The sequence below is a fragment of the Pteropus alecto genome, unplaced genomic scaffold, assembly GCF_000325575.1.
Source record: "Pteropus alecto unplaced genomic scaffold, ASM32557v1 scaffold24, whole genome shotgun sequence".
NCBI lineage: Eukaryota > Metazoa > Chordata > Mammalia > Chiroptera > Pteropodidae > Pteropus > Pteropus alecto.
In genome coordinates, this window is record NW_006439192.1 from 2694252 (window position 1) to 2721256 (window position 27005).

At 37.5% G+C, this 27005-nt stretch overlaps 1 protein-coding gene across 1 annotated transcript in view; it reads left to right on the forward strand.

Moving 5' to 3' along the window:
- Positions 1 to 27005, forward strand: part of ZMAT4 (zinc finger matrin-type 4) — a 264020-nt gene that overhangs the window by 176657 nt on the left and 60358 nt on the right. The window contains exons 4-5 of the mRNA XM_006916459.2: positions 1068 to 1224; positions 25790 to 26017. Of these exons, the coding sequence (XP_006916521.2) occupies positions 1068 to 1224; positions 25790 to 26017 (385 nt within the window). The remainder of the gene's footprint in view (positions 1 to 1067; positions 1225 to 25789; positions 26018 to 27005) is intronic.

Here is a 27005-nt window from a genome sequence, read left to right on the forward strand (position 1 = left end):
GGCAATATTCTCTCCAGCAGTCTGGATGTATTATTATGTGGAAAAATATACAGTGTAATTCCCTTTCTCCATCCAATCCCCACCCTCATTTTTCTCCCCATGCCATTTTAAATTTCACTCAGCTTGCTGGGAATAAGAGAAGGTTTTATTGTGGGGACAGAGCCTCATCCAGGGCTTTCTCTTTAACAAAGAGATGCTTTGCTATTGCTGTTCCATTAAGGAGCAGATTAACTCCTTATCTGAGAGTCTACTTTACCCTCAATTTCTAACTAAGCAGGAGGGGAGCCAATGGATTAATCTTTCCCTTGCATAATATAGGTAATTGATGATCTGCGTGCACAATAGCCTGGTCACATGTTCTGACAAATTATTTATTTATTTTTCCTGAATCATGATTCATTTTCATCAAGTCTTACAAAAGGAATTAAAAATCAAGCTGGATTTAAGTATTTTGTGCAGCATTGAACTAACTACCTTCCTGAAGAAAAGAAAAATTACCAAATTTTCTCCTAGAAAATTCAGCCAGCATGGTCATCATAGCTCTACGGTACATATTCAAGTTAATTATGAAAAATGTTCAATTCCTTAAATAAATCTTAAAAAAAAATTTCGAGCACATTGCCATGTAGCCTGGTGAGGCTAAAATTGGTCAAAGGCAGAACTAAATGTCAAAATATAATTTCTGCTAAATAATTCAGGCCATTCGAACTCTGATATTTTACCTACTTTAATGAGTATAACGGGTGCAATTAGAGACTGTTTTCCAGACACAATGTGTTCTCGCCTAATTACGAGCCCCATTTTTCTTCAGGTAACTCATATCTGCATATTTATCCTGTATTCCCAGTGCCTGGCAGTAGCAGTGCTAAATAAATATGGGTTGAAGTCAGTAACTAAGTTTTCATGATAATTATCGTGAGGAAAAAAAGAGATTGCAGAACGAAAACTACGACATTTCAATGAAAAAGTTTGTGGTCAATTTCATTTTCAATAGAATGGAATGAGAAACAAGAAATCTTAGGACTTTGGGTTCTCTCTAATGTTATTTTTTTCTTTCTCCCTGGCAGGGAAGTGATGCCGATATGGTGGACAAGAACAAATGCTGCACACTCTGTAATATGTCTTTTACCTCAGCGGTGGTGGCTGACTCACATTATCAAGGCAAAATCCATGCCAAAAGGTTAAAACTGTTGCTAGGAGAGAAAACTCCACTAAAGGCCACAGGTATGTGTGTGAACAGCAATCTCAAGGAGACACAGAAGTTCAAGCAAGCGTGCCTGTCCTGTTAATCCTGCTCCCGCTTCAGAGGCGGCTGCCAGATAGAAGACTAATGGTAGACGTCCTTCCAAACCTAAAGGGAGGGGCAGGTAGCCCAGCAGACCTTACTGTCATAGACCATTAAATCCAATACAGGTGCTCATTCTCAGCCTGGCTCCTTCCGATCAGTAACTGGGCAGCTTACCTCTTCTGAAAGGCTGTTTACATCCTGCACGATGTTGTCTGCCATAATTATTATAGATTATGTAAGATATCTATTATACAAAGAACATTGTTCTTCCCTAGCTTCAGTCTGTAATCAGTATGGGTAATGGAGAGTATATTGTGTATATTGGGTACGTTCTCTACCTAGGCCTGTGTAATGCAGGGTATCATTCTATTCTTTTCTTGGTGAAGGTGGGGAGGAGGAAAACTGTAGTTTTTAAAAAACACTTTTGTTTGCAGACAGCTGAGTCATTTTTTAAGCAAATTTTCTATTTAGAATAAGAAAATACATGGTGTTTAAAATATTAATCTTGAGCCCTTATTTTTAGATGTTAAATATTATGATAAAGTTAATAATTCATTAGGATGGATTTGTTTATTTGTCCGTCTGTTTATTTATGTAACATTGGGTAATAACATTATATAAGTCTCAGGTGTAGACCACCGAAAGTCTAGTTTCCATCCATCACCATACATTTGACCTCTTTTACCCATTTCACCCACCCACCCCTACTCTCTCTCCCCTCTTGTAAACAACAATCTGTTGCCTGCATCTATGAGTCTTTTTGTTTTGTTTGTTCTTTTGTTTCTTTTTTTTTGGTTTTATATTCCACATATGAGTAAGCTCATATGGCTTTGTTCCTTTTTATATGACTTATTTCACTTAGCATCCAAGGTCCATCTATATTGTCGCAAATGGCAATATTTCATTTTTTTATGAGATGACATTCCTGTCATTTTCATAGAAGATCCTATGATTCAACCTATTAATTTTCACAATAAAAAACTTAAAAATTGATAACATTTGACCTTCTAATTGCTTACTGAAAAAATTCTTCAGAAGTTTATCAAATCATAAAACTCAAAATACAGTTCTAATTTAATCAAGATAAGCTACTTGGACAAGGTTTACATTGTAGTGAAGATGTTACTAGACTAGGTTATAATCCCAAGAATTTGGGGGTGTATTTCAAGATGTCTGCTCTTTCAATGCAATTAAAATTTAGCGGTTCGTTTTATCTTGCTGTCTAATGAATCGTGCATAAATCGTGGGTGTAATTCTTTTTTAAATGGTATTTTGGAAATTGGAGAATGTCTAAAACAATACTTGGCTTTTATCCTCAGCAGTGTTTTTCTTAAGAAAAAGATCTTTTACCTAGAAAATAGCAAGCAATCTTTACACTATATTTTTCTACTTCGATTAAAGAATGTTATTTTTTGCAAAGGTGACTGTGACATTCAGATATAGGATGGGCTTGTGAAACACATGAAATATGGTGTCAAGCTCAATTTCTTGGGGGCATATTCTGTATTAGCAGCCCACTTGGTTGAAACTCCTGATTCTTGCTTTTTAAAAGGTTGGATACTCACCTTGCAACCTATTCCCCTTCAAATCTCCTAAAAAGATACCTCAAAGAAACAGTCACTGGAAAATTTGTACCTGTTTTCCATGAATGAACAACTTTTGTTCTCTCTGCCTAAGCAGAGGATTGCTGTTCAATTTAATTTTGGAAGTAATGATGGAAGGAAACTGTACCGTTGTTTATCATGTTACTTAGCAAATGGAATGTTATTTCTGTAAAAAAATCACCACATGGCAAAAATAGTTTTTGTGACTTTAACTACATCCTCAAGATAACCAATCACCAGTTTGTTTTCCTGAATTCAAATATCCTCAGAGCTATAAACATAATTTGGGTGTAATTTGTTAGTTACCATCAATATTCCAAAGGCAAAATCAAAAGCACTTAAACTGAAATATTTACTTAGTGACTTTGTCTCAGTGTTCACAGAGCTGGCCCAGTCCTCACTGTGACAGAAATCAGGTTGTGGGGTAGGCAAGAAGAAAATAGGGGTGGGATGGGGGAAAGTAGCACTAATAACTTGTATTTTGGGCTGGGAGAAACAGATTCTGGTTGTCTTGTGCCGGCATCCCCCTTTCTCGTCTAGCTCAGGATTCCAGGCTGCATATCACTCTTCTGCAGCATATCTACTCCTTCATTCTCCTCTAAAGCTGCATTGAGCAGAAAGAATATTGAAAAGTGGCAATACCAGGCAGAATTGGAGGGCCTAGAAAGCTAAATTGGTCCCTGAGCTTAGGCTGGTGTCATCTTGGCTCCTGGTAGGGAGCAAAGGAAGCAATATATCCTGCTAGAAAGAGGTGAGTAATTAGTTACAAGTATGAGAAGAGGAAAGGCAGGCATAGGGAGATGTGGCACAAGGTAAGAGTTTGAGGGCTTGAGGGCGGAACCTAGCAATGGAGGACCTGGGTATAGAGATCCTGTAGCGCCTCGAGCAGGGTACTGGCATCAAGAAAGTCTGGCAGGTGGCAGCAAGGCCCTGGCTGCAGTCCTGGGATTCTAGGGAAAGGAAAGGCTGTTAAGAGTGTGGCAGGGCACCATTATTTAGGACAAGAGTACTGGGCTGGAAACCAAGCATAAGCAACAAATCAGGAATCTGATTCCTAGACCTAGGATATAGGTGGAGGCTTGGTCTCAGGCACAAATTCAGTTACTTACAATTACAGGATAAGGACCAAGAGACATCAGAAAAGAATACCCAGGCCATGAGATTCCTGAGCTACCAGGTGCAGCCCCTTCAGTACTTTGAATAGTGTCAGGATTGCCTGCTATCTTTTCTTGCTGCCCGCAGCCAAGCCCAGCAGAAATTCCTAATGGACTTCACCCTCCAAGCTGTGGCTGCCCTGTGCACATCTAGGAACTGCTCTGCCTAATCAACCAGGTTGGCTTCAAATTACTTCTATAATGAAAACAAAAGGAAAAAAAAGAACATATAAAACCCAACCAACTGAATCAAGATGCCAGAGAGAAGCAATTCCCCTGCTCAGGTATGCTGCTTAAGCTGCCCCTCCATGAATAATAGGCTCTTGAACTGTAGTGATTTCTGGATAGGAATAATTGAAGCACAATTCATTGCTTCTCCTAGCTATTTCATCTGATGAGGGTGAGCAGTTGGTATCTGTGAATCATTACCTTTCCTCCTACTCAAGATGCACCGTGATCAAGCATCAACTGCAGAATTAGCTGTCGTTTGAGTTGCCTTCTCCAGATGGGTGCGTGTTTACTAGAATTTCTGAAATGTTTGGCAGAGTCACTGGAACAAAAGCCAGTTCCAGTTCTTGGTTAGTGTGTTTCAAAATCTCTGTTCTAGTTTGTGCTTTTCTAGATCCTGCTGTAAGATGAGACCATGAGGGGAGGTCTATAGACCTGTGTTCTTGCAGGGTCAGTAGACCACAGCATGGAGGTCTTTCCCAGATCAAAGGCTAGACTGAGGTTGCTGTAGTCATGTCATTTGCCACAATATGAGAACATTTAGAGGAGACTCAGAGGAGGACTTAGGCCAGAACAATGAAGGAGATGAAAATCCTCTCACTGGAGGATGAGTAAAGGAAGCACGGGTTGTTAAGTATGGAATAATGATTACTTGGGAGTAAATCTTTTGGAAGACTCTCATAGGAAAGAAAGATTCATGCTGTTTGTGTGTGTGTGTATGTGTGTGTGTGCACACATGCGTATGTGTGCTTGGGTACAACCAGTGAGTGAGGAGAAAATTAGGGAATTACATCTGAGCTCAAGATAAGGAAGAGTTTATTAATATTCAGACATACTTAAAGGTGAAACGTGTGGCTGTGGGAGCTGTTGAAGCAGAGGCTGGCTAACCACTTGGCAGGGCATTTTTTGAGGGGATTCCAGCATAATGACATTAGCCTAGATAACATTTAAATTCCCTAGATTATATGATTGGCCAGGATGATATAAAAGTCTTTCCAACCCTCCGATTTCCAGCCAGAATCTACAGGCTTGACCCACTGACATAATACCTAAATGCTTGACCCACTGACATAATACCTATAGACTTGATCTGCTGATATAATATAGCAGAAAGAATGCTGGCCTTGGAGTCTGGAGACAGGAACTCAGGCCCTATCTCTGCCTAGTTATATAATCTTTGATAGCTCCATTATCCTTTTCAACCTCAGATTTCTCATCTGTCATTTAATTCTAAGAGTAGATGAATTTATCTCACTGACCTTATACAGTGGAAATAATAGATTTTAAAGTACTCTGAAAAGTAGAAGGTGTTGTGTTATTCCCATGTGAGCATTTGGTAAATAAGTTGATATGGGAGGGCAGCTTGACTCCTTTCCTCTATTAGAGCCTCTGATTTCCTGATTAGCATGGGGCTGTTCAAACGCTACCTTGGGAATAGTACATGAGGACATTGTGTTGTGTCTTCTTGGAAACAAACCTTTTTGAGATGAGTTCTATGAACTGAGACAGGGCCTGGCACTGGAGCTTCCCACTACAGTGGGTGTGGGGAGTAGGGGCTATGAACTCAGGGGCAGAAGGTGGCCATGGAACCAAGGAGATGAACTGTCTCTGGCATTAAGCAAACCCATCAGGAGGGAGAGACTCAGCCACCAAGCTGGCAGCAGGACCATGGATCTGGGACTGGAGAGGAGGAAAGTAGAGGCAATAGTAAGTCATTCTCAAGACAAACTCAAGATCTCTAGAGGATAAAATAAGGAACAGGACACCAGAATGAGGGCCCAGAAGAGGGCGTAGATCTCAGAAACATGGAAGAAGCTGTTATCAGAGTAGAAACACAAAGTGATAAAAGGTCTGGAAGCTTGATGCCAAAACTCAGAGGTCAGGCTACTGCAATCTTGCTCACTTAAGACTCGGATTGGCCCTAGAGGCCTCTCACAGGGAGCTGATTCTGTGGGGGAAGACGAGCACTTCCCACAGAGTGGAGAAACTGAGTAATCAGATGGAACCCCGAGGCTGTGCACTTTATGACAGCTTCATGTGGGTTCCTGTGCACTACGCTGTGGCTTTGTTCCCAAGTGGTTTACCCAGGTGGCCTATAAGGATATATGTTACATTGCTATAGGCCTGCCTTTGATGGAGCCCCAAAGGTGAGATCACTGTAAGGGACCAAATAGCGGTATCCAAAGATGTCCACATCTTAATCCCCGGAACCTGTGAATATGTGCTACATGGCAAGGAGGAATTAAGAATGCATATTGAATTAAGATTTCTGACCTCTAAAACGATAATATAATAAAATTGTGTTATTTTAAGCCACGAAATTTGTGGTAATTTCTTACAATAGCTATAGGAAATTAATACATTGATGTAAGTAAATACTTGGCCCAACAAGGTACTCCTTTATGTGTATTTCACAAATTTCACAAATTTGGGGAACCTCAAATTCAGTTTGAGGGACACTTATGTAACTGTAGTTAGGGACTTGCTTGAAGGTCAGAAGGTCTTATACCTCAAACATAACTTATTACTATACTGTGTGAAAGTTCTGGTGGCTATTTCCTTTAGTATCAAGACACGTTAGTCTTCCTAGCTTGCAGGAGCTGCAGAAGTTAGCTCTTCTATATATCCAACCCTATTTTCTCCGTCTTCTCAACACACATTCTCAAATACTCTGCCAGGCAAGTCTCCTGTACCACCAGCCCACTGCCTTTCCCACCGCTATCCTATATCTAAGATGCCCTTCCCTTTTCCAGTCATGGATCTAAACACCTTTCACCTTCCAAGGTCTAGTTCAAGTCTCACCTGGTCTCTGGAGTCTCTCATAGCTACTAGAAATCATAGTTATATAGAGGGGGCTGTGAAGTCAGACATATCTAGGCCCTACACTTTACTAGCCAAGGACTTCACTTGCCTGAACCACCTTTTCCTAATCTATACAATGGATATAATGCTATTATTTATATCAAAGGCTTTCCATGGTGATTGTAACAGCTGGTTAATAAATGCAAATTGCTTATCAGAGTACTACATAGAGTTCAATAAATGTTAGCTCTGCCCACTCAGGAAAATGAAAGTATTTTTACTTACTTTGCTCTGAACTCTGTGCTATGTATTTTTACACTTAAAATATCTTATTGTCTGTTGTACAAGGCTGCTTCCATTGGGTGAGTTTACTTTACCACTTGGTCTCCTCACAGAAGAACTACATCTCTCTACTTCTGTGTTTTGCTACATTTCTGTACACAAGCTTGACTGCTGTGTTCTTATTCCTGACAGAGAGTGACAGAAAAATGTAACCTGGTGTTCAGTCCCTGCTCGAGGACAAGTACGAGTATAGAAATATAGGACAGGGTACAAGGTCACAGAAACCTTGGGGAGAAGAATCAAAACAGCCACAGAAATCTGCCAAATGGGACATTAATGCATTGTGACTGGGCAGAGAGGGGAGACAGGTGGGAGCTAATAGGAATGAGCAGGTGACCAGATTTGAGCAGAAGTTAAGCTGGAGGGTGGAGAAATGGCCTGCGCCCCCGAGAGGCTGGCCCCTGAGGCTTTGTGTGCCAGGGGCTTTAGATGCATGCTGGGAGGGAGCCATTAAAAATGTCAGTGCAGAGGCTTAGGGTGGGGGCAGAAAGTAGCCATGAGACTGGAAGAGAAGAGTAGGGTAAGCGTGAGAGAAAATCAGGAGTTGGGGAAGGAAGCTTAGTCAGGAATCCAAGGGCCATCCACTATGTTAGATGGGAGCAGGGCAGAGCAAACTCAGAGCTGGGTGATTCTGCCAAACCCATTATTGACTCTGTGGCCTCAACTGCCCCATCTTCGTGTAATGCTGTACAGCTCCTAGCTTCTGCCTCTGAGCTCAATAGATGCTTGCCCATTTGTCATTGATGCCTCCAGAAGTGGTGTAGGAAGTCCTATCTGGCTCTAAGTGGAGCTTCTCATTGAGTACAATCTCAACCAGTCTGAGTCCCACCAGCCTTTCAGGCCAAAGCATCCAGCATGGGACCTTTTTGGTAAATGACCATGAACATGCAACAAAGATGGTATTCTAGGACATAAAGTGTCCACTCTAAGTGACAGAAGTAGCTTCTCTATGAAAGTTGAAGTTCTCTCATCTGGTACCTGCCTTAAGAGAGTTCATAACCTGGAAGTTTCCTTTTATTATTTTCGTAGCTCAGTTTCCTCTCAACATATATCTTGTGTCCTAGGAGTATAAAAGTTGATAAGACACCCTTGCCTTTCTCAGGTTTACCAGGTGGTAGAAGGGAACATAAGCACCTGAGCACAATAAACAACACACCATGAAGATCTACGAATATAGCAGGATATTGAAGAACATTTCAAATAATTGTATCCGAGAAGAATTTATGAAATGAGTCATTTAAGGAAGGCCTTAATAACTGTACAGCCTATGGAGATTTGTTATGGAGGGTTCTCAGTTTCCCATAGGACTCCTTTATCTAGATTAGGGTTTCTAATCTCAAAAGTATTGACATTTTTGACTGGATAATTCTTAGTTGGGGATGGGGAGGCTGTCTTGTGCACTGTAAGATGTTTAGCAGTATTCCTGGCCTCTACTTATTAGATGCCAGGAGAACCCCACTAGCTGTGATGATAAAAAATGTCTCCAGACGTTGTCAAATGCTTCGTGGGTGTACAAAGTTGACCCCAGGTGAAAACCAGTGATCTAAATCAGGGCTTAGCAAAATAGAGGCTGAAGAGCAAATCTGACCTGTTGTCACCTGTTTTGTACACCCTGCAAGCCAAAAATTGTTTTTATGTCTTTATATGATTAAAAACTGAAAAGGAATATTTTGTGGCATGGGAAAAACATAAAATTCATATTTCAGTGTCCATAAATAAAATTTTATTGGAACACTGCCACACTCATTTGTTTGTGTTCTGTTTAGGCTGCTTTTGTGCGATAATGGCAGAGTTGAATAGTGTGACAGGGACCATAGAGTCCATAAAGCCTAAAACATTTGCTACGTAGTCCTTTACATAAAAGATTTGCTGATCCCTGACTAGATAATGAATGATCCCGAGAAAGAGGCAGCAAGGAGAGAATGATGGTGGTATGGGTGTGAGTATAAAATGAAAACAGTTTTTTGGGCCATGCACCTTTGAGAAGTTGGGTAGACACTAGGATAGGGCTTGGTGGATTGATGAGACTGAGAATCCAGGAAAGCTAGAGAGAAGTACCTTGGGGAGGTACCTCAAAAATAGAGAATGAGTGAAACCCAGTGGCTTCCCCTTTTTAAGAATGCGGAAACTCTCCAGAGAAGCTACAAGACTTGAATGATAGCAGATGTATCCACGAAGCCTAAAATTTGAATGTATTTATAAAAACTAAATAGAGGAAATTATAACCAGATTTTGCCATAATATTAATATGCTTATATCTCCTGATTTTTAATTCTTATTTGAAATCTACGATCCAATCTGTATTAGTTTCTTGGGTTGCTGCAATAAATTCTCAGAAACTGGGTTGCTTAAAACAACATAAATTTATTCTCTCACAGTTATGGAGGCTAGAAGTCTAAGATCAAGGTGTGGGCAGGGCCAGGCTCCTTCTGAAGGTTCTAAGGAAGAATCCTTTCTTGCCTCTTCCTACCTTCTGGTGGCTTCTTTCTTGGTATTCTAGCTTTATCACTTTAATCTCTGCTTCCATTTTCACATGACCCTATATAACTATGTGTTTTCTCCTCTTATAAAGACAACAGTTACTGGATTCAGAGCCAAACCTAATCCAGTATGACTTATCTTAGCTTAGCTAATTACATTTGGAAAGACCTAGTCTACAAATAAGTTTTGCGGTTTCAAGTGGACATGCATTTTGGGGGAACATTGTTCTACTCAAGACATAAGCCGCCTTCATTTAACTGATTGCAACTGATAGAGGTCACAGGCCCAGATATTATGCTTGCTGGCTGCTGATTTTTCCCATTTCTTTTTGTGATAAACCCATACAAACAAGATGATTGAAACAAGAATGAGCCTGAGTTCTTACTCAACATCCTAAAAAAAATCCCAAAAGAAGACATCATTTAACTCTTCTTAAAAAAAAAATTTTTTTTGACGAGCGTATGAATTATTTAGAAGGAATTCAAAGCATAGGGGAAAAAAAGCTTTAAACTACAGGTATTTACAATTATCTCGCATTAATCAAAGGCAAATTTAAGATTACCCATCATCTAAATGGTTAGGTATTATACTCATGATTAACAAGAAAATCTGTTTGTGGCAGAGGCAGTGCTCATCCAAAACCCATTTGCTTTCTACATCCTCAGACTTTCAATTGATTGTGAGAAGATGTAACTAGTATTACTTTAAGACCAGGCTGCAAGATGGAAGAGGGCCATTCAATCTACATTAGACTTTGTAAGAACAAGAAAGACACCTTTATTATGACACTTTGAGGTTGTTTGTTATTGCAAGAGAGGCTAATCTATCCTGGTTGATACATTGTCCCTTAAAGTGACTGTTTCACATATAAGATTTTATGAATATATCTATCATTCTTAGCAAAAGTGGATATTGAGCATGCTGTTTTATATAATTCTCAGGCATCAATGGTAATGGCATCAAATTTAGTAATATCCTTTCTTTCACTTTTGACACTTAAGAGTTTAAAGTTGCCGTAGAGATGTGTTTGTATTAACAGCCTAGAAGATAGAGAGCAGTTTTGAAGTGTGCTCTTGAGGCCTCACAGCATCACCTCTCTGTTGATGTCCGCATATAAAACACTTCTTAGCACGTAATAGTCATTTCATAAATATTTGATGGATGAGTAAAAATTGGAAGCATGCATTACAATAATAGTCATTTACATATCTATAGCTTTGTTTTCAAATTAAGTTCTCTTAGTTAATTAATTTTTAATTAAATGTATTGGGGTGACATTGTATAGGTTTCAAGTGTACAAATCAATAATGCATCATCTGTACATTGCATCATGTGTTCATCACCCAAAGTCAAATCTCCTTCCATCACCACATATTTGACCCCCTTTGCCCTTATCTACCTTTCCCCTCCCCCTTTCCCTCTGGTAACCACTGAACTGTATCTGTGAGTTTTTGTTTGTCTTATTCATTTGTTGCTTTCAGTTTTATATCCCTCATATAAGTGAAATCATATGGTTCTCAACCCTTTACCTCTGACTTATTTTGCTTAGCATGATTATCTCGAGATTCATCTATGTTATTTAAATTTCAGTTAAATATGATGATCAAAGGCAGTGGTTTTCCAATTTTCCAGGAATTGTAGTGGCTGTCCACTTGTTTAATTAAACTTTTTTTTTTTCTCTTGGTAAAATAGGTAAAATATAGAATAATATGAATATGAATATAAGCTCTGAAATCAGATTCAGTTTTAAATTCCGATTATATCTGTGTGAACTTTAACAAGTTGTTTTAACTCTTCTACCTTCAGTTTTATATTGGTAAAATTATGGTGATACTTACATTATATAATTATTATAATAAAAAAAGGTATGTGTAAAATAATATAGTACATGTCATGTGATTAAATATCAAATGTAAATATATAATATGTTAATATGTATATGTAAGTATACATACATAATTGATTCTCATTATTTGCAGATTCTGTATTTGTAAATTTGCCTACCGACTAAAATTTTTTTGTAAATGCAACATCAATATTCATGGCAGTTTAGTGGTCATTCACAGATCTGAGCAGAGTAGTAAAAATTTTGAGTTGTCCCATATGCATGTTCTCAGCTGAGGCTGACAAGGTAAACCTCTGCTTTCTAGTTTCAACTTTCATACTGCAAACAAGTATCCTTTTTACCTTCTACTTAGTGCCAGATTTTTTGCATTTTTGTTCTTTTTGTTGGTGATTTACAATGTAAATGGTGATTTGCTGCCATTTACAATGACTCTCCTGTGGATAGTGCTGAAGTGCTGTCTAGTGTTCCTAAGTGCACGAAGGTGATGACATGCTTTCCAGATAAAACAAGTGTGTTCAGATAAGCTTCATCCAAGCATGAGTTATATAGTGCTGTTGGCTTTGAATCAAATATATATATTAAATAAGATGTCTTTAAACAGAAGCATACATAAAACAAAGTTCTATATTGATCAATTGATTAAACTGTTGTGACCATAAGCTCACAGAAACTTAAACTCTGAATTTCCCCCAAGGAGCAATGGTTTGGTATTTGCTAATTGTGTTCTTGGAGACTTTACAGAATATAACTACCATGAATAACAAGAATCAACTGTCTACATATCAAAAGTTACTTTATATTTATTACATTTAGAAAAAAATAAGGTTCAAAAAGACTCTTCATCTCTCAACAATGAAATAATACATAATATTTTAAAGATCCTGGGGTGTGATAAAGCTCTAGTTGAGTCAGCTGATTCTAACCTAATAATAAAATCAATGATCATAACCGATAATTGTTAAGGTATGATATCAGAACCATCACATTTATTGTTTCATTTACTCTTCATGAAAAACACAAAGTGTCAAATATTATTATCTCCATTTTACTAATGAAGAAACAGATTCTACATGGTAAAGGAACTTGCCTGGTGTTACATAGTAAAATACATAATTGGAACTTGAACCCAGGACTTATGATTGCATATTCCAGGACTTTCCTTTATCTCTAAGTGGTGATAAATAATGATTCATAAAATGATCTGTAGATTTTTTGCTCACCTAATGAACAGTATGGTTCAAACCCCAAGGTTCTCACTAAGATGACTGGAAGTAATAAAGCAACAAAGACAGATATTTATAAACCTTAAAGCCAGCATTTCTTGTTTGTAGGAATAATGAACAAGTAGGAAAAGGGACAGATAAGTAATGATCTTGTCACCTTGGCTTGTCTTATGTCTAAGTGTGTTTGTTGTATATTTCTCTCCTCAAATCATGTTGATTCTCTTCTTCCTTATTTTTCTGTTGAAAATGAGTGAGACAGAGCTTTAGAACTTTTCTATAAATTTCTATGCCAGACAGGGTGGCTTATTTGAGTTCTCTGTTGAATGAATAAAGATCAGGGTATTCTAGATCTGTTCAAAAGTTATATAAATTCAGATTTTGAATAATACATGCATTTCAGGTTTAATCAGCACCTCGTATTTGCATATAAGATTTTATAATGCATGGCATTTCTATCATCTAAATCAGGTTATGCGATTTGCCTGGCATAACCTGTCTAGATACTTGCTTTAATAGAGTCAAGTAAAAGTTTGTCAAACAGGCAGATCTTCATAGCAACACATTTCCTTTTGAATTAGGAGAGTTAGCGTGTTCTAAGGCGTCATCTCTAGATCAGTGCATCTGTTCTGATGACGTCTTCGGCTTTTTGAATGTTTACAAATACAACAAGTAATAGATTTAGAGAATTGTAGAGCTTAGAAGGTGCTTAACAATCATTATTTCAGTCATCTTATTTTCCCCATAAAGAAACTGAGGCCTAGAGAGGTGCAATCATTTGTCCAAGATGATTCAACTGGTTGGTGGCAAAGAGACTTCGCTTGCAGTCATCTTTCCATGGTGTCATGCTGTCAGAAGAAATCACATCTGTCAGGCCTCTGACCACTCTACAGTGAATAACATATAAATAAATTAGCCATGTGAGGTGAGCTAAATTCTTTGGCCACTACTTTTGTACACTGAATCATAAGAGGCTTGGAACAATGACAGATCAAAGCCTTTTATTTTATATTCGATGACCAATAAAGCAAAGGATCGATGATTGGATAGAATTAAAGATTTCAACAATGAGGCTACTTCTAAGTAATTTTCACAAATCCTTTTAAATACCATAAACTCACCTTTCTCTTTTGGGTGATCAAATAGTGGTATAAAACAGTTGATGATTTCAGCAGGTTTTTTGAATGTGGTTACACCTTTATTCCAGAAAGTGTTCTTTAACACATTTTTTGAGGAATATAGTAGAACAATAAATAATCAATTTCCTGTGCTTACTCTGAAACTGTCAATAGGAAATGTGCTTAGGACTTGGAATCCATACACAGAATGCATTCCTATTCAGAAAAAAATCATGAGTGAGAGATTTTCTGGCAATAATTCTTGTCATTTATTAAAAATAAGATTCCTGAAACTGTCAAGTCTATGAAATTGAGAAGGTACAATTATCCCACCTAAAATAATTGGTAGTAAATGTCCCAATCTATATTCTTATCTTTCGTAATATCTATATTTTTTAAACATCAGCCCCCACAGTCTTGTTTAACACTCAGTTTGGTTCCTTTAATAATCAGATGCAATAAGTACAAATTACTGGATAGCATTTGAGTATAATAAATATCTTATTTTTTTTATATTTTCGAAATCAATTTAAATGACTTCTGTCCTCTATCCCTGAAGATTGGTTAGAAGGCCTGTATCGGTCATTCTTTGGGTACCCTCTCCCTCTTTTGGATCACACAAGGGTCTAAAGGGATTAGGTGTCCTCAGAGAAGCCTCTCAGCCTTTGGGCTCCAGCTACTTTATGACCACCCAGCTACTGTTGTGCACTGGGCCTCTACAGGCTGGAGGTGGAGACTGGGCTTCCTTAGAATGGGCCCTCACCTTCTCTCTGTGCAAGCTAACATATTCCTCCAGGTCAGTGACTTCCAGTGATGATTCCATCCCCTCTGTGTCAAGCTAGGCTATGGAAGAGAAGGCCAAGGCTCCATTATGGACATTTACGGGGGAGGTTCTACCACCTTGGACACATATTTTTAAATATGCCTGGGTCTCTATCCATACTTGTAAACCCCTCCCCCTATTTTTTCTAGGCCCTAAGAAGCAATTACTATCCTGACATCGGGCACATGCCTCTTTGAATACCAAGAGCCCCTTGCCTCTCAGACAGCCCCAAATAAATGCATTGTTCATTCTATCCTGAGGGTAGGAAAAACCAGGCTTCAAGGCTTAAATCTCAGTTTGGAATGTAATGGGAAATACCTCCCATTTTATGAAGCTGAATCTATTGGAAAGTAAGACAATGAATTAATTTCTCAATAGGCTCTTCTGCTACATAAATTGTCATATGATGGAGACACCAAGGAAGTTTATCTACCTGAAAACAAAAAGATGAAATTTCATGTTTTTTCACTTTACTCTCAGCCTTCAGGAAAGCTGCTTCTCTTGTGTAGGATTTCCTGCTAAGTGACTTTTTCAATTGTCTGTTGAGCACACACTGGTTTTATGGTTTTGATTGTAAATCCATCCAAGGCTTTCAAGAGGATTTTGGCTACTTTGAGGTATTACGAATTGCGAAGGCTAGATTAAAGGGCCCCAACCAAGCTTTGGCAATTCCTTTTGGAGGCAGCCATTCTTGTCGTTAGTGATACTGACATGAACTGGGAGTTCCAAGCACAGTCCTCAAAACTGCGTGATGTGGAGGTGTTCGGAAGCCAAGGGTCCTCAGTCATTTGGAGGTGTGATTGCTGCACTATGCTACCTGTTGAGATCACTTAACTGAGAAGCAGGAGACTGGGGTTAATGGCCTACTCATGAATTCTCTCTCTAATTATATTTTGATTAGTGCAAAGTGCTAATCATTGGTATCTTTATTTTGCTTTCCAGTCAACAGAGCAGATGAAATCTTACTACCTGGACCTTTCATTTTCAGTTAGTAAATCTAATATATCAAGAATGCCGATGGTCAGGGAAGGTAAGAACTAACTCTGGCATATATATGAACATTTTAGGTGATCTTTCTTCACACAAAGGGGAGGTTATTTTTAGTCAAAATAGGTCAGAAAGAAAGATGTCCATACATTTGCTTAATCCTGATGATTTGATCTTTAAGAATTTTACATTTTTAAAAAAATGTTATGTTTCATCCAGAGACTAGGATGTAGAATGAGTTATACCTAGAAATTCACAGAATCTTGACTTACCGTTTTATTTGTTCCCAGTAAAATTCCATGTAACTCTAAGCCTCAGCTTCTAGTGTGTTTTAAACACTCCCCGCTCCACCACCGGGTATTTATAATGCTTACATTCTACAAACCTCCCTGAGGGGCTGTAAACAAGTCTTAACATCATGCATCTGCTCCCTTAAGCTACCGCTCATCTAAAGGCCTACTGTTCTAAGTTTAATCCATTCCCCCTTTTCAGCAACATTGGAAAACATCTGGTCATAATCCAAATTCCATAATCCTCCATGTGTCTCAAGTGTTATTAAGTCTGCTTTCTTTCTTCTGGCTAAGTTATTCCAAATCCTTTACCCATTACTCACTCATACATCTTTCGTCCTTAAGCATCTCTCTGGCTTTTATATATACTTTTTATTATTCTACAACACATTCTGTTTGCTGTAGTAATTGCAAACTTATGACTAGTTACTTGAACATTTCACTCCTCGTAGATGCAGTTTTCTGACTCACTCTTAGCAACCACTGCCTTTGTCTCATGCTCACTGCATTCCTCGTCTTTGCTAGGAGAGGTGCTGTACCGGCTGGACAGGCTAATGTCAGTGTAGGACAGTGGAAAAGCATAGGGGAGGATTTAGGAGAACTGGGTTTTAGTCTTGGTTTTCTCTGGATGCTTGGCAATTAACTATTATCAAGCAGGCACTTTTAATCCTCACAGCAGTAATATGAGGTATAAAGAAATGGTCTTTAAACTACTAAGGACTGGAAAACCTTCTTGCTTTAGCATTTGATACTCTGGATTCTCTTGATCCAGGTGTTGGGAGGCACCTCACATGATGGAACAAAGCAGCTCAAATCTGGCCGCAAGAAGTTCTAGAGTTGCTTTGAGGTTTTATAGAGCTAACTGAGGATAGCATCAAGCCTTCAGATTTAGCAATTTCTAAGTGACAGTTAATATAAAGTACTTTATTTCTAGATTAAATCCAAACAGCTACATGCAAACTATATGCATAGTTAATATTCATAGATTTAAGTACAAAGTAGAGGCAATTTTCATAACTTGCAAACTGTGGATTATTAAGGCCGATGTTAGCTTTAGGGATATTTGGTTCCGGTAACTCACAACTGAGGTTGAACAGATACATTAGGAGATCCCTTTTTGGGGGAGGCACGCTGGCCGAGAGTGAAGAAGAGAAGTGTAGATGCACACATTCTACTCAGTGAATGATATCAGTACTAACTTCTCTAAAACTGCTTCTAAATTTTCAGCTTCCTCCCAGCTCTGGCTAAGAGGCCACCTTTTCTTTCTGTCTCCCTCTAAACTCAGCCTGCATTTCATCTTCCCCTGGGCTTCTGGCACTGATCACTCTTCTTGTCTTTGAATCCTCCATAAATATTCATAGGCTGTAAGAAATGGTCCGGGAAGCTGGCTCTCTAGTTGAATAGCTGTTGTTACTAGATAAGTAAATCATTCCCACCCCTGAGCATGGAGTATGGATTAGATGAAGCCAGGGAATAGTGGCAGAATGAAAAGAACAAAAGCTACTATCAGATCCCAGGTTTCAGCTCACCACCCCCTGCACAATACTGCTTGTGATCTGGGTGATGGCCTCCAGCTCACTAGTCTAAGGATGGCACCTGCTGGGGCGGGAGTAGGGGTGGCAGTGAGTCAGTGAGTCCCTGTCAGGGGGACTCCTGCCTCTTGTCTGAAGCTTATGAGAAAAGGCATTTCTAGCCATACTCAATTAGCAGGTCATCGAGTCTTACTCAAGCATCCTACAGTAGGATGATGTTATAACTCTTACTGTCCAGACAACTTAATAAGTATTTATGTACTAATAATTTAGCAACCATCTGAAAAACAATACAATTTTAAAAGAAAACTTAATATTTGTATTTCTTCCTTAAGTAACCACACTTACTAATGGATGCATTCGCCTGTTGGGTACTGCATAATTTCTCAAATCTTAGAATTAGATGGGATACTGTCACTTTCATTCCTTGTTTCTCATTGATTGGCTGGGTGGATTTGTAGGTACATGGTAGCATCCAAAATCCAGCTTCACAAGAATATGAACTTATTGAAATGACTGTAACCTCCACTGTTGAAACTGTGACTACCTTGAGCTAGTTGTTTCCATAGTGTACGACAGATGTAGCAATGCTTTCCTCAGAATTTTAAAATATCTATGGCTCTCCTGTATGATCATTGCATTATCCCACGGTGCTTCTGTGCAGAGTTTTGGAACTATGGCCAGTACCGAAGATTTTAACACTGAATGCAGAAGGAGTAAAGCACCCTAACTGAGTACTGTTTGAAGACCAAATGCCATGAATGCATTACAGACAAAGCTGAGAGATATTGTGGGTTTGGTTCCAGACAGCCACAATAAAGCAATCTTTTGCTGGTGAAGGGTCTTTGCTTTCTATTTGTAAAAAACACAACATTTGTGAGGTGCCATAAAACAAAGTGCAATAAAATGAGGTATGCCTGTATACCCACAATGCAATAGCTGTTTTTAAGAGACAGAGAGGATGCTATCACATCATATTAGCAGAATGTCTTAAAGTAAACATGATTCCCTCTGTTCCACAGATACATTTCTGGAGAATCAACTGTTCTTCTCATTTTAAAAACGTTTAACACATGCTGTGGGCCAGATCCGGTCCTGGGCACCTGGGACACAAAACAGATAAAGATCCTCGTCCTTGTGAAACTTACATTCTGTCCTCCTGTTTTCAGTGAATAGAAGAATGTAGAGCAGCATAGCTTTGGGGTTTTTTGTCAAACAACGTGAGAAGGTTAGAAAAGGACTGTTAGCACCTCTAAAGGCCTAATTAATGGCTTGTTTCTAAAGATTAGGATTCTGCAGAAAACAGACATATTTAAGATATTTAGAATCTAATCAGTGACTGAGACTAGAGAAAATTCTTCTATATTAATGAAAATCAATGATCTACGAATATTGTATTAATGAAGACTGATGATATATGAATTTAGCGTGAGCGAGGAAGCAATTTCCATTAATGGACTGATTATACTTAGTTGATAACAAAATTGAGTTGGAACGATGCTTTTGTTAGGTCATCCTCATCTTTGTTTATTCTCAGGAAGTGTTTAATGGCACATTTTTTGAACATGGGATATTTTATAGTTATTTAATTTCCTTCATGGCATAGAAGAAATAGCACATTTTTTTTTTCTATCTTGTAACCTTGGATAGCAGAAGTCACTTCCAAACATATCATATAAGAAGGAAAAGAAATATTTCATTTTATCTTAATAATTAGAGCCGTTTTAAGATCTACCATGCGGTGGAAAAACAGCTTTTCCCTGTGTCTTTTGGAGAAATAAGAGATATGATAGGATCTTTTATATCATATTCTGACTGAGCCAGCTTTCTCCCAATGCATTTTCCACCCCAAATCAATTATAAATTAATAAACAACTCACTGCAAATAAAATCTTCTGAGATTTTATTTAAGATCTGGATGTGGCACCACAAGTCTCATAGGCAGTGTTTTCTAGACTTTGCACTGAAACAAATTAGCACGAAATGTGGCCTATATATGAGTGGTAAAATAAAAATGTTTTTCTTCTACGTCAAGGTATATATCCATGAGTATAAAGCAAATTACCCAGAATCCACAACTTAGAAATAACCATTGCTAATATTTTTATTTATAGCTTTATCTATAGTCTTTATATATAGTTTCACATGTGTGTATAATTTAATAATAAGTAATTTGGTTTATACCCTACATATAAACCATTATCTTTTAGTTTACATTCTAAAAATGTCCCGAACATTTTTCTAAAACATATTTTTGATTACCACCTGGTATTTCAGAGTATATATATCCACAATTTGTTTGATCTAGCCTCATTTATCAACATCTGATTAGTTTTTAATCCTTTAAAGTAAGTTTAATGAGATCATTAAAGATTTAAAATTTAGCTTTCATATGTTTATTATTAAAACATGAAAATCTCCTGAATTGACAGTATCTGAAATTCACTAGTATTTTTCTTCACTTACTCATCACATGTTTGTTGAGTATCTACCATCTACACAGGTGGCACTATCCTCTGCCAGAGATACAAAGAAAATCTATGTTTTGAGCCCCAACTGCACAGTTTGCACTAAGCTGAGGAATTTACCTGCAGAAGAGCCTGGAGTGTTTAGAGACTGAGCTGTCAATCTATACTGACAACTGTCTCCTCAGACCAGCAGTGAATGGTCCAGTCAAATTTAACTGTCAACAGCATTTGCCAAAAAATTGATACTTGCTGAAGAATTTCTACTGTCATTAATATGATTTAGGGTAGGTAAAAAAAAGAAAATAGAAAGGCAGTCTATCAGAGGGACTGGAAATTAGAAAAACTGTTTTAGAGGCAATGCATATTTACAAATAACCCCCACTGAGAATGAGTGTCGAAGCCTAGGAAATGTGTTCTGACTTATATTTAATCTATATGTTTATTGGGCCTATTGCTCCCTGACATCATTAAAAATTAGTTGCCATTGAAATATGGTGCTGGTCTTTGAGTCAGAAGATCTGGTCTTGGCTATTTCCTTTGCTGCTTATTAATTAGGAGCCCAACACTAATTGATTTATCTCCCTAAACTATCTCAAAAGCCCCTCAAATCTTTTGTGAGAATGAACTAATTTATCCTAAAGTCTAGAAAGTGTGTGTGTGTTTGTGTGTGTGTGTGTGTGTGTGTGTGAGAGAGAGAGAGAGAGAGAGAGAGAGAGAGAGAGAGAGAATGAAAGAATGAGAGAGAGAATGAGAATGAAAGTCCCAAGTTCCAGTCCTCGGGGTTGAAGGACACCCTGTGGCTGTGGTCCAGAAGGCAGACAGGGATTCTCTGACTAAGGACACCTACTTGGTGATCTGACAAGTAAAGCTTTAAGACCTATTGGTAGATCCTGTCTCTGCGGTTGAAAGTGCACCTGCTCTAGGTTCCTGACCAATTATTTCCAAACTTTTTATGAATTCTGTTTCTCCATTGTGATGTTAAATCAGGACTGACCTCAGAAACTAGCATGACCAACTCATTCCAGTTTGTCCAGGACTTCTTCTGTTTTAATTCTTGAAAGATCTATGTCCTGGGACCTCTCTCAGTTCCTGGCAAACTGGTACCAGTTCAGAAGCTTGGGGTAAGGGTTTAAATACCAGATAAACAAATTAGAGTAGAAGGCTTCCTGTTCGAAAGTAAAATTTCCAGAATAATGTGCATACGTGCACTCTCTGAAATGTATAGAAATAGGTCACTCCAGCAAATCGACAAAAGTTTGAAATGATACTGACATTCAAAATATCCAGCTGAATCTAAAAGGAGGAGGGAGATTGGATTGTATGTTTACACTTTGACACGTTGCCCTTCCACGATTTAGCCTTCACTCACCCTCATAATCTTGTCATTCATTTGCTAGTATTTACATTGACTAGCAGTATAGTACCTAACTGCTCAAACCTAAATGACACAATTTAGAAGAAATAAGAAAATTCTGGTTACTAGTATACTTTATTCACTTCTCATGTGAAGAACATTCGTTCATTCATACATTCAGCAAAAGGCGTGGGATGTATACACTGTGTGTCTGCCATCATTCAAGGTGCTGGCATCATGGAGAGTTTGATTGTACACAGTGTTATATTACAGAATGAGGAAGTTTTCTGAGGATACTCTGGAAATATTTTTGTCCTTAGATCAACTGGTTATTCTTCCAGAAAGAAACAAATATAGGACAGAGACACAAATTGTTTTAGATTGCTAAAGACAACTACAAATAGCAGTTGATAACTGGATCCTTTATGAACATTATGCAAGGCATTAAAATGATAGTGCAAATTATTCCAGTGTCAGGTGATTCTTAGAAATCAAGTTTTGGGGAATGACTTGTTCAACTGTCTCAAGCATTAGAATAATGTGTTTATTTTAGTTACTCTGAACTGACTGCAGATCTGTGATCTTTTGTTCAAAATATCTATGGCTGAATTTTGAAAATCAGAAATTTTAAGATTTTTGGTATATAATGAGGTACATGTACCATATGTTGTTTCTATAGATCTGAGACAGCACTCCATGATCAGAGATATTAATGATTCTGCTGCAATGTGTATGTGTGTTTACTATATATAATATATGTATGTTATATTATATATATTATAATTAGCCTTGAGTAAATTCAGGTCAGGTTTTGATGTGAAATAAATCATAAAGAAATTTTAATTTCAGAGATTTTTGCTTTTTTATGAATTAAAATAAGGGGTTAAGGACTTGTACTAGAGAAGACAGCAAACATAAAAATAGCAAGTTATCAAAGTATAAATATTACAATTTAATTTCCATTGTCTCTCACACACACACACACACACACACACACACACACACACACACACACAAGATTATAAGGCAGTTGTCAAGGCCTCACAGACCAGATGGGATCGAGGAGCATCCTGCAGGACAGGTGTTTAGCCATGTGGAGAAGGACAGCACAGAGCAGCAGACTAGGCTGGTGATGGCACCCGTCAGAAGTAGGTGGTACAACAGCTCGACAGCTCAATGTGTATTTGGGTTTCTGCCTGTGGAAAATGATCAGATTTGCTATCTAACTTTTATCATATTAATGTATTACATCAGCCACTATTTTGGACAACCTTTTATATCTTGGAGAAATGAGAAAACTGATTGGGGTTTTAAGAAAATACCAAGTAATTATTATTCCTTTCTGTCTCATGGATAAAAATGTGACATTTTAGTTATTACCTACAAAAATTTTTACTCCATTTCTGTTGGATGTAATATGTGACTTTTTTGTGTGAGGATCCAAGAAGACTTTATTTTATAGTCATTTTCAAACGAAATCTGGCAAGATTTAGGTCAGTATTTCACAACATCATCTGTGCCTTAGAAACATGGGTGAGGACGGTGGTAGCAAGAAGGTGTTAAAAGCATCCTGGTTCTAATGTAATTAGTCTGAGAACAAACTAGACTTGGAGACTTTTAAGCTCTCGGTAAGTCTAATGTTCATTAAAGCTTGGAAACTACTGGTTTTGATGAATTCACTCCTGGTTTTAGTTCTGTATAAGGAAAGTGAAGTAAATATTTTGCTAATTATATTTTGCTAAATATATTTACAATTAGAGTAAAAATATACAGCATGAAATTAAAAATTAACTATATATCAATGAAAGTGTTTTGTTAAAAAGATGTTTTACACAAAAGGGTAATCTTTATCCTACTTTGTATTCATTTTATTAGAAGAACACACTTTTGCCAAAGAAGTATGATCCAAATACATGTACATATTTAGCAAAATAACTTGGAAACTGCTCCCCTCCTATATAACTTCACTATTTGCCATCTAGTAAAAGCCATAAAAGAGAGGGCTTCTACAATGTGTTCCATCCCCACACTACCTGTTTTAAATAGATGATAACCTTGAATTTTAACCATGTGGAAACCAGAGAAATTAGAGATTTGCCAAAGGTTACACAACTCAGTGGTGTGGAGTTCAACCAAATCTTGATTTCTGACTTTGATTCTAAACTTTTTCCACTCCCCTCATGCTACTGCCTTAGTTTGCCTTTAGGCGGACTATAAACTGAGTTGAGATTGGTGAAGACGGTTGGAAACAGAAGCATAAGAAAAATTAAACTTTCGAGCTGTACAGAGGAGAGCAGCATTATTAAAAAGGAGAAACTACAATACAGACGCAGCATCAAACTACTTTTTTATGTGCAAAATAAGATTACTATCTTAATTGATGAATATTCTATTGTGCATCACCCCTGCCAGGATATGGTGTATAAAGGATCAATTGATAAATCTGACTGTGATATATATTTTTTAGGACTCGGTTAAGAGAAAAGTAAATTTTGCTTTAAGAATCAACGTTCATTCAGATGGCAAAGATTTGATATGTTTTCCATTGCCATCGGAAACAATAGGTGGCTGTAAATCCTCAGAAATTGATAACGATGAAGAAACTTTGGAAGCAAGATCCAATTTCCTTCAGAAAAGTGGATAGAACTCCTTTCACATGCAGGTCAACTGCATATTTGTAACTTTTTATTAGCATGTCTAAGTCACAGCAGAATAATACTGGGTGGCTGCGAGGATGATACAGCCCACATTTGAGCTTTATTTTCACATAGTGATTTATGACTAAATCTGGCAATGAGGCTTTTAAGAGATGTATTATTTCTCTAAGTCCCTATAGAAATAATGCCATTAATTTTCATCTATGCTAACTAAAACTTTCCTATCTGATGAAATCTCTGGATCGAGAGGAAAAGACTTTCTCAAGGTATTGTTACATTACAGACATTTCTTGAATTAAAATGGCATTTAGCATTTTTATTCTGAAAAATAAAAGTCCACACACAAGTTATTTGAAAGCTTAGGGAATTGATTAAGTGGTTCCCTAATTTGTTCAACATCTCAGCTTTTCCTTGGAATGATCCTAATTTTCATGGTTTTCCAATTCACAGGGGCAAAGAAAAAACAAAAGATACTGCTGTATGGCATTATGACTAACAGGCTATGTGAAAATTTAAATTTCCTGTTCTTCTCCAAAATATTTGACTCAAATTTTTTTTCTCCCCAAATTAAATTAAGTCCTATATAAAATACAATGATGACAGGTCTGGGGAAAAAATTGTTTATTAAAAAGTATGAAAAGAGTCCTTAGGGGTATCAAAAGGTACATTGGCCTTGGAAAGTAAGGTTTTGGTTTGGAGTCCTGCCTTTACCATAATTAGATATTTCACTTTCAGTAAATCATTTGACATCTCTGAAGTCCATTATGTGGGAAACAGGACTATAATCCGAGTCACACTTGTTATAAGAATGTGAGCAATTTGTATGTTGTAATGCAAAAAAGTTATTTTTTACTTTCTGTTAGTAAACTTCAGGCTAGGTTCTTTTTTCTGGACCAAAAATAAATGTGAGCTCACAATGGAATGTGTTAATTTAATAGCTGGGACTGTGCAATCTCAAAATAGTGATATATGCCTTTTTCTGTTTAGAGAAGCAACATCTGCTCTATAGTGTTTGTCTTTTGGTCTTTTTATAAAATTGTACTTTCAACATCAATTTTAGCAGATATAGTTTGAAAATAACCTATCACAATAAACAGAAGTAATAGACAATAAAATTAGCATGATTTTGTCAATTGGTACAATCCACGTCACTGAATGATCTGCTTCTATCACTTGGGTGAATCCTTTATTTACTGGTGATTTCTATTTATGGCACACAAATGTCTTATTTATTCATTCCGAGTCTTTCGAGTCACTATTGTTCAATGTTTAGTTTACATTGTGGCTTCAATATGATTAATAGACTACTCTTTTTCTCCAAAAGTTTATTTTTTAAAAAATCTTTCTTTATAAAGGATGGTTTCCTGAACTATAAGATTTAAGCATAACAAAGTGAAAACTGCTCTCAATAAATTAGAAATTTTTAGTCACATCCCAACTTCAAAAATAAAGGCTAGCAATGATTATTTTGCTGCTCTCAATAAACTCTTGGATTTCTGAGCTCTAGAATGTACATAAGATTCTTCCACCTTCGGAGATTGAGGACAAGTGTACTAACCTGGTTTGTGGTTCTCTCTGGTTGTTTGCCTTCACAGCCACCCCCCTGAGCTCACTTAAGCCTCCAAGGGTGGACGCTGCTCCAGTGGTCGCATCCCCCTATCAAAGAAGAGATTCAGATAGATACTGTGGGCTCTGTGCAGCCTGGTTTAATAATCCTCTGATGGCCCAGCAACATTATGATGGCAAGAAACACAAAAAGAATGCAGCAAGAGTTGCTTTATTAGAACAACTTGGGACAACTCTGGATATGGGGGAACTAAGAGGTAAGAGAAACTCTTCTGACTTCTGCCCCAGAACAGGGCTTTCAGAGAAAGGCTTGTATTGTCATAAATTGCATGATTATTCTTATCAATCATCTAAGCTCATCCAAAAGGAACAGAAGAAAAAGGAAATGAGCACAAAACTAGCTTAATTTTTATAATTTCCTTTGTTTCAAAGTGTTTGTTATTTCTATATTTTTATTGACTGTTTTTCAGGTCAAAACCACCCATCCATGAACCAGAATTTTTTCTTCCACGTTATCTTTAAACACCTTATCTAATAAATGCTTTTGTACACAAGCAGTATGAAAGACAATGCTGAAAAGACCAAATAGCATTGTCTTATTTTACATTTTTGTGCTTTTATGAATTCAGCCCAAATAAGCAACGCACTGATTCTGTTTAAGGGATTAAAGCATGCCCAAGCCCCTTTAAGAGAAATATCCCGGAAATTGAGGCACGATGGTACTGTGCACCACTCCCCATACCCCATTTTGACGTATTTTCTTGAGTGATGGAAAACATGCAGCCTTCAAAGTTCATGTAAGGTTTAACAGACACTGCTGAGCAGAAACCTGGAAATCACAGGGTGAGGATCAGTCCTGTGGATTTCTCAGGAAGCCATATACCAATGGCTGTGGGAATTTAGAGAACATTTTACCATTAATAATCATTTAAGCATCTTTTGGTCAACTAAAAATTTTTGATTAACTTGATGTTGGCAGTGTAGAAAATCACATAAAAATGCATTTTCTCAGAAAAATAATTTGATGAAGGGTACTATTGATACTATATGTCAGATAGTGTATGAGTTAGATAAGCTTTTATGGGCTGACCAAGGAGTCATCAGTATCTGTAATGACAAAATTTACAAATCAATTTTGCAAATGCATCTTTGATTTAAAGTGGGTTCTGCATATAGAGCCTACAATTCATATTACACTAACCAGGCTGTGAAGCTCTAAGGGGGATAATTGTAGTCAGGAAATAA